At 41.1% G+C, this 12,085-nt stretch overlaps 1 protein-coding gene across 2 annotated transcripts in view; it reads right to left on the bottom strand.

Moving 5' to 3' along the window:
* Nucleotides 1–8,778: 8,778 nt before the first annotated feature.
* Nucleotides 8,779–12,085, bottom strand: part of BCR (BCR, RhoGEF and GTPase activating protein) — a 95,692-nt gene continuing 92,385 nt past the window's right edge. For both annotated transcript variants that reach the window (XM_008632086.2, XM_017732247.1), the window contains exons 22-23: nucleotides 11,393–11,555; nucleotides 8,779–10,675 (exon numbers count right to left, since the gene is read on the bottom strand). In XM_008632086.2, coding sequence (XP_008630308.1) covers nucleotides 10,586–10,675; nucleotides 11,393–11,555 — 253 coding nt within the window. In that variant the 3' untranslated portion in view covers nucleotides 8,779–10,585. The remainder of the gene's footprint in view (nucleotides 10,676–11,392; nucleotides 11,556–12,085) is intronic.

The following is a 12,085-nucleotide window of genomic DNA, read 5'->3' as shown; positions in this document are numbered from 1 at the left end:
GGCTGCTCCGGACCTGGGTCACAGAAACACGGTGGACTGGAATCTGTTAGGTAGGAAAAGAGCTCTGAGGTGGTTGGGGCCGACCTGTGATCCTACACCACCGTGTCGTCTAGAACATGGCAGTGAACTGAGCGCCACGTCCAGTCTTTCCTTAAACACCTTCCGGCACGATGACTCCATCGCCTCCCTGGGCAGCCCGTTCCGATGTCTGATCACCCGTTCTGTGGAGAAATTACTCCTCGTGTCCAACCTGAATCTCCCCTGGCACAGCTTGAGGCCGTTTCCTCTTATCCTGTCCCTTGTTCCCTGGGAGCAGATCCCCCCTGAGCCTCCTCCACGCCGAACCCCCCCAGCTCCCTCAGCCGCTCCTCACCACACTTGTGCTCCAGACCCTTCCCCAACTTCGTTGCCCGTCTGAGGGCGGGAGGGCGGCAACAGCCCCGGCCCAGGGCCGCAGCTGGGACTGGTGAAAAAATCAATTATTTTGTGGGATTTTTTTGGGGTGGGGGAATAAACATGCATATTTTAAGCTCTGGCACCAAGTGTGCACAGGGCAGGCAACGTAAGTGTGAGTGAGGGGGCTGTGAGTCTTCTAAACCTGTGCCTTACTGTCCAGATCTATAATTGCAGCTTTTCATTCGAGTGAGAAGTAGATGTTTAAATGTGTGTCGTGGCTTAAATGGGCTAGAGTTTTCTTCCCCGTGTTCAGCACAAACCCAAAACATATCCCATACTAGCCACCTTGAAGAAAATTAACTCTACCCCTGCCAAAACCAGCACATTGTGGTAGGAAATAGCTTTGTCTTCTTAGGTTACAAGAACTCATGTGCACACAAGCTTTCAGAGTCTGAGCTGCCTTCAAATGCTCTAAACTAAGCTCAGCTTTGTAGCCCATCACAGTGCAGAATGTTTGACTTGTCATGAATAACCAGCAACTGAAGTTAATAAACCCAAATTGCAGCGTGGGTGCGTTGGTGGGAGGTATAGCAGAGTTTGTATTTACAGGCACTGGCTGGGAAGTGCTACAAATACAGTAATGAAAAAAATGTGCTGATTTGACACATCCCTGTAAAAGTTTCCCCTCTGTTTAGGTTAAAGCTTCTCTCCCAACAGCAACTCAGCTGTTTTAGCAAAAGAAACATTTCAAGTGTAAGATTGAGTTGCATGTTCTCCCTTGAATTCCTTCTGAATTCAGAAGAACAGAATTCACAGGAATATGGAATTTGTAGGCTGCAGACTGGTAGGGCAAGTATGACTTACAGTCCCCTCATTATCTTTGGTGAAGTTAAATTTTTAATATTATAAATCTAAGTAAATGACATCTCTATGATGTCAGAATTGCCTTTAAAACTGACAGGATGTATGCTGCCAGAGATTGCAACATAGTTTGATTTACATGGTGGGAAAATGTTTCTGTTTATGTGTCTTACACAGGCATTTCACTGAGATATCCTTCCCTGTCACTTTCTCTGTCACTCTGCCTGTTCCTACCTGGTGGGGATTCCCCTGGCAGACAGCTGCACAGACATGATGTACTCATTTGACAGTGAAATGCTGCTTTATGCTTAAGTAATAATCCTGATGTTTATTTTCACAATATGACCAATGTCATTCTGCTAGATTTTCTGATCCATGATATCTTCAGCAAAATGTTGTCCTGTGTTTCCACCTTTGGACTGAGTTTTAAGTTATCAGCTAAAAGTGGCATTTCAGTGGCACTACTTCTGTATTAAGGATGTGAAAAATGACTGCAGTTGTTTTGTGCAATGTATTTCTCACAGTAGCCCATAAAGGGCTCAGCTTTCTGTTTTGCAGCAGGAAGTAGTCACTCAGCTGCTAGCTCAGTAGTCACGAACAAGCTGCTAGCTGACGGTGCATATGCCTTGGATCTTGGTTCTGGAACTTAAAAAGACGCTGAAAAAAATGAGTAAAATTGCAGTATTATGTGCTGTAATGTGTGCGAGTGGTTCAGCTGTCTGCTAGGAAAGCTTTCTCATTGTGGTTATGCTCTCAGTTAGATTGCCCCAGAGGATTACAGAATCTCCATAACTGGAGGCTTCTAACAAAGAGCAGACAAATGTCTCTCTGGAGTCAGGCAGGGATGGCTGATCCTGCCTCACACTGACATCTGTATCCTGAGGGCCTCAGGGGAGCTGCTGCCCCAGGGCAGCCTGTCCGAGCCTCAGGGCTGCCTGGAAAATGGAAAGACACCTGCTCAGGTGGAGCAATTTGCACAGAATATCCATGGGTATTATATTCATGGTCTTTCTCATGCTGCTCCAGCCTTAGGTTTTGTTTGCTCCCTCTCATTCCAAGAGCCGCAGGTGTGTGCGGGCTGCTTTGCACAGGCCTGCACGCCACAGCTCGCCTCCAGTCCAGGGCAGCTCTGCTCACCTGGGGCCTTCAGTCAGGGAAAAGCAGAAGTGGCTGAGAAGCTCCAGGCTGGCAGTCAGCAGAGAGCTGGACATGGTAGGAGCGTGATTGTGCACAGGGGCAGAGTGCCTGGTGCAGGACACAATCCCTTCCAGGCTCATCCAGGGGCTGCTGTTCCATGTGGTTGCACTTCAAGGGTTCACTTTCTGGGAGAGGGAGAACCATTTGGCAGAAGAATTCCACATTGAAGCTATTGGAAAACAATTTTATATTATACAGCCACACCACTGGTCGGAAGTATTAGTAATAGTCATTGAGTTTCCCCTTCTTTGCCCAGTTCAGGGGTAAGTATGATGCTCAGTGTAGTTCCAAACACTGCAGTCAGTTAGTTACATTTTACCTACTTCTGCCATTGAAATGCAGTCCTGTCATGTTTGTGATCCACACTTAATGAAATCGGCTAGAGAGCTTTCAAGCAGGTATCTTTTTATTGTAGAAAGGTTTATATATATTATATTAAATTGGACTATATTCAAACATAAATGTACTTTAATTACATTAATAGTTTAAACAATATTTAAATAAAGCACCATGTTAACTTGATTTAAATAACTGATTCAGCTTCCACACTGATTCCTACAAAATCCCACTAATTTCATGCAGTGTTTGAAGAACTAGAGGCCAGAGCTGATTTCTTAGCAAATACTGACTACAGTTCAAGTGCTCTGCACACAAATGTAAAATTGACAAAGTCTGAGACGGGCTGGGTTTTGAAGCCGAACTCCTACAAAAGGATTCATACAGATCTGAACATGGACTGGGTTGCTTAGCTATTTCTCTACCTTCCGTGTAAACTATTTCCACACATTAAAGTTGTTCTAGTTTAGTTCTCTGTATTAACCTCTAGATTTTAGGTGATACAGCTTTTACCTTGTAAAACAAGAAACAGCTTTTATTTTGAAACAGCAGTGTTAAATTCCATACCCCCAGCAAACTCAGCTGAATGCAATTCACACATTCAGAGTAATGTTGGCTCACTTTTATTTAAATAAGACCAAAAGAACCTGACAACATAGATACAGGAGATTTTATTTAACATTGTGTACAAAGAAAGGCTACAAATGCCTTAAGACATTTTTCCCCCAAATACAGTTTTTGGATCCCTTTTTCATACCACTTTTCTCAAAAAGTTAAAAAAAAAAATAAAATCCAGAATGACAATTTTCCCCTTTCCCCTTCTTTTTGGGCCTAAACTGGGAGACATTTAGCAGTATGCTTTCAACACTTTTCAGTATTAAACTATTAGGATTAGGTTTTCTTTCCCCAAAACAGAGCACTATGAGATACTGAAGCACTAGCAACAGCAGGATAAAATGTCAAAAACTGACTCCCTAACATGGTAGTGTTTAAAATAATGCCAACAGTATTCTCGCTGATGAAACCCAAAATTATCCAAACAATAACAAGTTGTTTGTCTTCTACATCTGATAATTTAGGACTAATTACATAATTTAATTGTATTTATATTTAAATAAATAGTCTTAACTCCTTTCCTTGGAATTCTTCATGGATTATAAACACTTATAATACTAGAGATAAGAACAAACTACACAACTTACATAGGCAAGAGAAGGCTGAGGTTTTTTTTTTTTGCTGGACAGACACAGAAAGGACAACATTTCAGTGTCCTGCTGTGACATCATTTTTAAATTCACTGTTTCATTGTGATGCTTTTCAGTTATCCCAACACAATAATTCCTTACCCTCTTTTTGCTACCTTGGTAATCACTTTTAGTACTCCTGAAACATTGGTCCCTGCATAGCTAAGTTTTATCCAGGATTCTGCAAGTTTTGTATGTGACTGTGAATCCCAAGACAAGATTTCTTTTAGACTGTGAGAAGCAGTAAAGAAGGCAGGGAGTAGAACAGGCTCCTGTGGAGAAGTGACCTTTTGCTATGGCAGCTTTTACATTACCTTCTACTATATATGAAATAGGGTTTAGATACAGATTAGTTTTCAGCTATTTGTATAATCCCAAATTAGCATAGTCCCTGTTTCTCCCAAAATGGGACTAAAATAGAGGAAGTTTGAGCTACTCTAGATCAGTATTTGATCACTTGGTTGGGTGCAGTAAGAAGGAACTCACAACTGCCTTCTGAGCCTCTCAAACTGCCTCAGGGGAGATGGGAGCACCCAAGCAGCAGCAAGGCCTTTGCTCACTGGTGGGCTGGATCTTCACTTGAGTGGGCATCTCCAGGAAGCTGCTGGAGTCTCCTTCCAGGCAGGAAGCTGTTTTGTACACAAACCTGCCCTTTTGTACATCCACAGGGATATAGAATGACATGTGGTATAAATCATTCCACAGACTAGAGAAACAGTCTTAGATTCTCAGAACATCCTACCACTGGGGAAGAGACCACAGCAGTTACACAAGCAAAAGCTCTAGCGCAAAATACACTTTTCTCTATTCTGGTGAACCATTTTTGACAAGAGGATCTGAGCATGATTGTGATTAAGACAAAGCAGTAGAGCAAACACTTCTGCTAGGCTTGGGCACTCTGTAATAATATTAATTCCCAAATATGCATGAAATGCTGTAAATAATAGAATTTTACTTAGCTCACAACACAGCCCTGTGTGAGCCTAGAACTTTAGCACTTTCCCACTCTGCACAAGAAGACTGGAAATACTTTAATTATCTTCAGGGCTCTGCTCTGTAGCTCTGCTACAGACTGAACCTCTTGGTGTGGTAGTTGCTATAATGCAGAATGATGTGAAGTGGTTCTGTTGGAAAAGGAGGGGTCTGTCTTATTGTGAGATGAAACATGGCAGGAGGAAAAAAATTGTGTGAAAACTGCTGCACGTTTTGCAGTGGTCTCCAGCGATGTCACTGTAAGATGGTAACACAAAGAGAATCAACAGTGGAGGCAAACTAGGCAATTTAATAATTTTCTAATTCTTAACAAGAGCATTTATGAATTTGCTTGACCTGAGAGGCATAAATCTAATGATACGGTCACGGAAGGAGGAGAATCAAGATGACACATATACTCAGGTTTGCTTTGGTCCTACTGCCCCAACCATTTTGTCATTACAGCTGTTGTGGCATTTTATCCTTGCAGCCCAAAAACAGACTTCTAGCTTAAACAACAGACCAGGTTTGTGGTTCTAGGAGCTTTTTACTTCCTTGTGGTGGTGGTTCACCTACGCTAACATACAGGCACTATGGCTGCTGCCTCAGCGGGGAAAAGGTAGAGAGCAAGTGATAAGCTTTGCTTTCTTAGCACTGAACTAATGTTCAGGAGCAAGAAAGAGGGGTTGCAGCACATCAGAACTGTGAGGCTGCTGTAGCTAAATTCCTGGCATTCCCATATTCATGTTTATTTACTGGCAAGAGAGCCTTTGCTCAGTTATCTAGGGCATGAGCCACCTTCTGTAACTCAAAATGAGAACTTCATTCTAGTCCCAGGCAATGTGACCTGAGCAATTCCTAATTTTACTTCCCTTTTCCATTTTTGTTGGTTTTATTCCCTAAAGATTGTTAAGGAATAGTCTATTAAGTGCTTCCTTTACAGCTTCTGTTGATTTTAAGGGCAATCCATGGATTTAATTCTCTTCAATTAGAAAGTTCATAGAACACACATGAACATTTATTTCGTCCTAGGTCAGAATGCAGAATTGCTAATACTAGTCCAAGGCTCCAGTATCTCAGTTGCACAGGCCCTGTGTTAAAGGAAGGGAATGGTCCCATGTTTATTTTTCACTAACAGTAGTAGGACAATATTAGCAAAGACTACAAAGAAAAACATCCCTGGAGTACAAATTTAAGAGGGCATAAACAAATTACTATCTCCAAGAATTTGATTAATTTGATTGTATCTAGGGATTGCCCTTTCAGATTTTTCTTCTTCAAGGAACAGAAGCAAATCCCCCCCAAGTTCCTGCATAAATGTATTTGTCTTCTGTTATTACAAGTCCCTGTCATCTTGAATTAAGGTAAAAAGAGAAAGGGGAAGTTTTTTTTCTTAAAACATTTCCCACTTTATACTAAAATTTCCGTAAGAAGAATGCCACATCTCATAAAGTTATCCCAGTAGGTGATCAAGCACTGAAACAGAAGGATTACCTAGTGAGGAATCAGAGAAGGTTGAGTTTTTGCCATCAGACTTTACACATTTTTAAAACCACATTGGTCAGTTTACATTTTATACACACTTGAGAGAATGGCACATTAAGGCAAATGAACACATTGTGATGCCTTCCAGTGTTACACAGGTGACAACCTAATCTGGAGATCCACGTCTGCCTTAAAGAATAGTCCACATGTTTAAACAAACTCATAGAAAACTAACAGGAACAACCATAAAACAGTTTTAAACAGGTAAAACGAATAAACTGTAAAAATCCTGCACCTCCCATAAATATCCTCTGTGGTTCCACCACCTCATGGCCAACACCACAAGAGCCATGTGGCTCCACGCGGTGCCAGACGATTCTGCGTGCGTGCGATGACGGCAGAGCCGAGGCGGGCAGTGGGCACCGGCAAGGACAGGCACCACACTGCTGGATTTTGCCCTTAGCTGATACACTGAAAAATAGCAGCATTAAGATACAGCCTGAAATAGCTTAGCTACTACCTCAACTTGTTAAAAATGTGCAAGAATAAAGAACACCAGCAGCATTTGAATGGATGTATTTCAATTTGGTTTCCAACACTTCCCTCCCAGACAAAGCATACACAAACACAAAGCTGACTCTGAGCTAGTAACTGTTACTTCTTTTCCATCTTTGAAAACTTTTCCCTTCATTTGCTTAACCTTTTAAAATTTTACTTAAAAACCTATTCAGTGTTAAAAAACCCACGAGGATTTTAAGGTAGTTTCTAAATGCCAGGAAACTGATGCTTATTCCCCTCTTTAGTCTGGAGAGACACAGACTATCCTAGTCACCTGAATTTCCTTAGCTGAAAATTTAAACATTTCAGATTCCGGTTCCTGAAAGTGACATTTGTAGAAAAGTCTCTCCAAAACAGTAGAAACTGAAGGAGCAAAATCTCCCAGTGCACACATAAAGTGTAACTTTTTGCTAGTTTGCTCTTGTGTTGTTTATATTGTATCTTTTAACATAGAAATTAAAGAGTTCAGTTTTCTGACAAAACTCACAAGGGAATGTGTAAGAGGAGAAATTGGAAGGCCTTCTCTACAGCCAAGTTTTGCATTTCCCTTTTTGTTTAAGTATGATAAGGCTTATTAAAAAAAAAAAGTAAAAATAAAACACAAAAAAACCTCCAAACAAACAAAAAAGCCCAACCAACATCCTAGGGGAAAAAAACATAAAAGCTTTTTGGAAATACTTAATTTCTGAAAACATAGGACTATTGAAAAAAACTTAATTGCAAAATTAAAGGAAATTCAAGAAATCAATTCTCGTATTCCAAATCAGTCCATGATTTCATCATCAGCAATACAATCCACTATCTTTTCCAGCCCAAAATTACCAGCTTTGGGGAAAACATATTCATACTTAACAGAAATAATTAACGGGTTAAGTTAAATTAACTTTTTTCCTTGATCCACATGCCTGCATGTTAGATAATGTTACATTAGAACTGAGCATTGTAATGAGAGACTGACAGCAACAACCTGTCACAGTAACCAAAGCAAAAGCAATTTTCTCATGGTTACATACTATAGCAATTTAATATTAAAACTAACTTCCTATATAAATAAAAATTTAAAACTTGGGCAAAAGTAAATTGGCACAGTCATTGTGGTATTGCTTTCCAGTTTCAACCTGCAAGGAGCAGCCACAGATTCCAAACACCAAAGGAAAAGGCTATCACCCAGCACCAGGTGTAGCTTGGAGATTTTCCCTTTTCCATGGAGTCATCAGCAATGCTCCTGCCTCAGGTCCATGCCCCCAGAGTGGGAGCAGGCAGGAGTGCAAGGATTGCTGTAGAGCTGCTAGGGAAAAGGGAGAACAAATACAGAGAAACAAACCCAGAGAATGTTTTACTGCTCTGCACAACATGGCTCAAGTTAATGTTTTTCAGGATTGTGACTAATTTTTACCTTCAAACAGGCAAAAAATGAAAATAAAAATTTAAAAAATCAAAATATTAAGCCTTCAAGTTTCCTTGCCTTCATTCCCTCCCTCCCCCAAACAGCACGTCCTACTACAGACATTTTTTTCTTTTTTGCGGGTTCAGAAGTTGGAATGTCATGGAAATACATACAATAGAGAAGGAATTTCTAGTTGTACATTACATTACAAAGAGGTTTGCTCCCAGACCTAAGGAGGGAGGGATACTAAAGCAATGTTAAATTCCTATAAGAATCCTTACAAAGCATGCAAAATATTGATATACTCACAAAATTGAAATTTATATTTTTTCCTTTCTGATTTTGCAACTTCACAGTACAATAATTTCTAATATTCTGCAGCAGTCAGAATTACAGTGACTACAAAATCATTTCCCTTTAATTTTTTCTATTTGCTTGAAACACTCCTTTGCAATTCTTTTTTTAAATTGAGAGTTTGTAGATCACCCATCAGAAAATGTGCAATTCAGCACAAAGAAGGGTCGCTTTCTGTGTCATATTTCCCTGCAAATGATGTCGACAACCTGACCCTACCAACCTTTCAAAATCTTTCCCTCCCTTCCCTTTTTGTGCCGATTCTTTCCCTTGTCTTCCAGCCATACTTTTCTTCTCACTGGGATGATGATGGACAGATGCCATTAAATGGATGCTGCATAACTGGGTAGGAGTAGCGGGGGCTGGAATAGTTTAGGAAAATGGCATCGCTCCCACCTGCAGGATGTTTGGCACAACTGCTTCAGAGCCAGAATCTGGGCTCTGGATACCAGCAATTAGATTCTGCAGTTTCAATTCCCTGGACAAATACTGCTGCCCTTTTCACCCCTGCAGCTCCAAGTGATTTAGGGAGGGAAATACAAAACTGGTGTTTGGCCAGACCTTTTGTACTGCTAAATGGAGTTCCACAGAAATTTTTCCACTGCTCTTATTTAAAACAGTTGGAATTTCTGGAGAATCCACAAGGCATGCTACTTGCTAGATTGTCCATGAAGTACATTCTGGTGTTTTTTCAGAGTGTTTATATCTATCAGAAAAAGACTCTTGTAGAAACAACGTACAAAGCCTCCAAAAATTCAAGTATCAAAAAAAAGATGTTCTGATAAAAGTCTGGAGTAAGCAGCCAGCCAAACTGAGAGCCATTGATTTTTTTTTTTTTTTTTTTTAATCCACAAATTCTTCAATTACTTTTGCAGAGATAACATATTTTCTTTGGAGTGTTGGGAATTAACAATCTTCCCAATTAATTTACACTAAGTTTGGTGGGGTCTAAGGAATTTATTAGGATAATATTGCCCCTGCTTCTATAAGCAAACAAACAACAGAATCACTGACTGTTATCCTCCCTGCCTCTCTTTAATTTGCTGTATTTACTTAATTAATTTCATTGAGTCTGTCTCAACCCAACAAAACCCATCAGAAGTGCAACATAAGCAAGAGCAGGGCATCTCCTTCCCTGGGGTGTACAAACATTTGTATGGGAAAGGGTGGGTGAGCCAAAAAAACCCAGCCCCCAACCAGACAACAGTTCTAGCTGTACGTAAAACTGTTTGATTTCCTTAGAACCATATTCAAGACTTGAATTTCTGTGGAGAGAATTTTAGATCCCAGACCCTTCTCTTCTCCTTCCTCTTGCAAAGCAATGCTATTTTTGTGGTCTAGAACAGTACTTGAAAAACAGCAGTTATTAAAGACACAGTTGTGATATATCCTTTAACACCCCCTCACCCAAAAAGGGGTGTCCTATCAAGTGGTCCAGTAGAAATCTTGAAGTTTCTTTATGATAAATTAAATCCATAAAATGAGGAATACTTTCTGTCACAATCCCAACAAGAATAATTGCCACGCTCCGTGCGCATTCATCTGAGTGTCTACTGCTCCTTCTAGTGGAGATTCCGCACAGCTCTATCTCCGGTTAGTTCTGGTTCTACAGCACAAGGAGAGGTTTTTCTCCATTCTCTCCAGCTTGTCTCTGGTTAACAAACAGCAGAAGCTCTGAGGGCTGGAATTCCCTGGCACAGGAACAGGCCAGTCTGAGGAAACACCAGTCATCTTTTTCCCAGGAGTGACAGAGTTATGCCAAAAGCAGTTTGCGTCCTCTTGGTACCGCAGGCACCTACACCTCTGTGGAAAAGAGAATGCTTTGCCTCTTGCTGTCCGGGGTAGGGATAGTCTCTAGCTGCAGGAAGTACAGAAGAACTTGAACCTGGAAAGAGAAACTACAAGGTAATACTAAAGCCCTGCAAGAACTCATTCTCATCCTGGCTATGTGAGAGCTGGTGATACAGCTCTCTCAGGGAACATCTAGCAGCTATGATTTAATACACTGTATAACAGCAGTAGAAATAGTAAAACTTGCAGTGCTTCAGAGACACTCTTTTTAGATTCCAGGTGGAACAATGGTGCTGGTGTTCCAGCACTGAAAAAATTAAATCTAGAATTTGCCATTACTCAACAGAGAACATATAAACCAGTCTGACCCAGTGACACAGGCTCTGTGCTCCAACCCTCTGCATCGCCTTCAAAGGCCACAGTGGCCAAAGCATTTTGTTGTGCATCAGTGAAGGTGGTTTAAATGCCGAGGAGCATTGTGGAAACACTGCCAATTCTTTTACCCCAGGCCAGCAGCATGGTGCTGGGACACAGCTTCCCAAAAACTTCCCATGCACAAACAAACACAGGATGCACACATACAGACATTCCTTCATGAAAAGCTGTATTTGTACAGATGCAAACTGACCTGCCTGAAGGAACACTGTGCTACAGTCAGTCTAAAATGTCTGTGTGAGGGCAAAAGTTGTTTTATGTTTATTAAAAAAACTACCATGAAAACCCAGTGGGATAGCTGAGCCAGGCCTGCCACAGGACTGCACTTTCCCAGAAAGTGTCTCCACGAGATGCAATGGCACATTCAGGATTTTACCTGGGACATGACTTCTAGTGACCAGCTGTCAGTCATTGTGATGGGCTGGGTTGGGTTAGCAGGGATTTTACTGTCCTTCTCCGAAGGTCTGAGCAGTGTTGGTCCAAAGACAGTGGCAAGATTATGCAGGGACATCTTGTTCACACTTTCCCTCTCAGCAACCCTGGGAGAAGAAACAATGCACAAGGCAGACCTTTATAAACATCTGAGTTTTATAAATGAGAAACTGAGGCACAAAGTTTAAAAAATTTTCCCAAGGGCAGAAAAGTCTGCAGCAGAAACACAGGTAAAGCCCAGATTTCCTGGATTTTAATCCAGAATCTCAATCACAAGATCTTTCATGTCTCCAGGGACAGTCTCTGGCATGTACAACATACTTAGGCAAATCAACACATTGGGCAAGCATTAAGCCAGCTTAATGCATTAATAGCAAAAGCATGGAAATATTTCTTCCCAGTTACAATCATATTACAAAGACATAGACAAAATCAGAAAGACTTGACTAAAAAAGGAACTGACAACTGCAGTTAAGCAAAGTGCTGGAATTTTAAAAATAGATCATACTGGATTTCAGACACCTTCTGAGACAGGGCTCCCTCGATCTTAAATATGGCCAAAGCTTCATGGTTTATACAAAAACCTTTCCTGGTCTGTTTATCCAGATGCAGGTACAGTCTCAGTGACATTGCAGCA

The sequence above is a fragment of the Corvus brachyrhynchos genome, unplaced genomic scaffold (genome assembly GCF_000691975.1).
Source record: "Corvus brachyrhynchos isolate BGI_N302 unplaced genomic scaffold, ASM69197v1 scaffold864, whole genome shotgun sequence".
In the NCBI taxonomy this organism is placed as follows: Eukaryota; Metazoa; Chordata; class Aves; order Passeriformes; family Corvidae; genus Corvus; species Corvus brachyrhynchos.
This window is presented reverse-complemented; position numbering and strand designations above follow the sequence as displayed.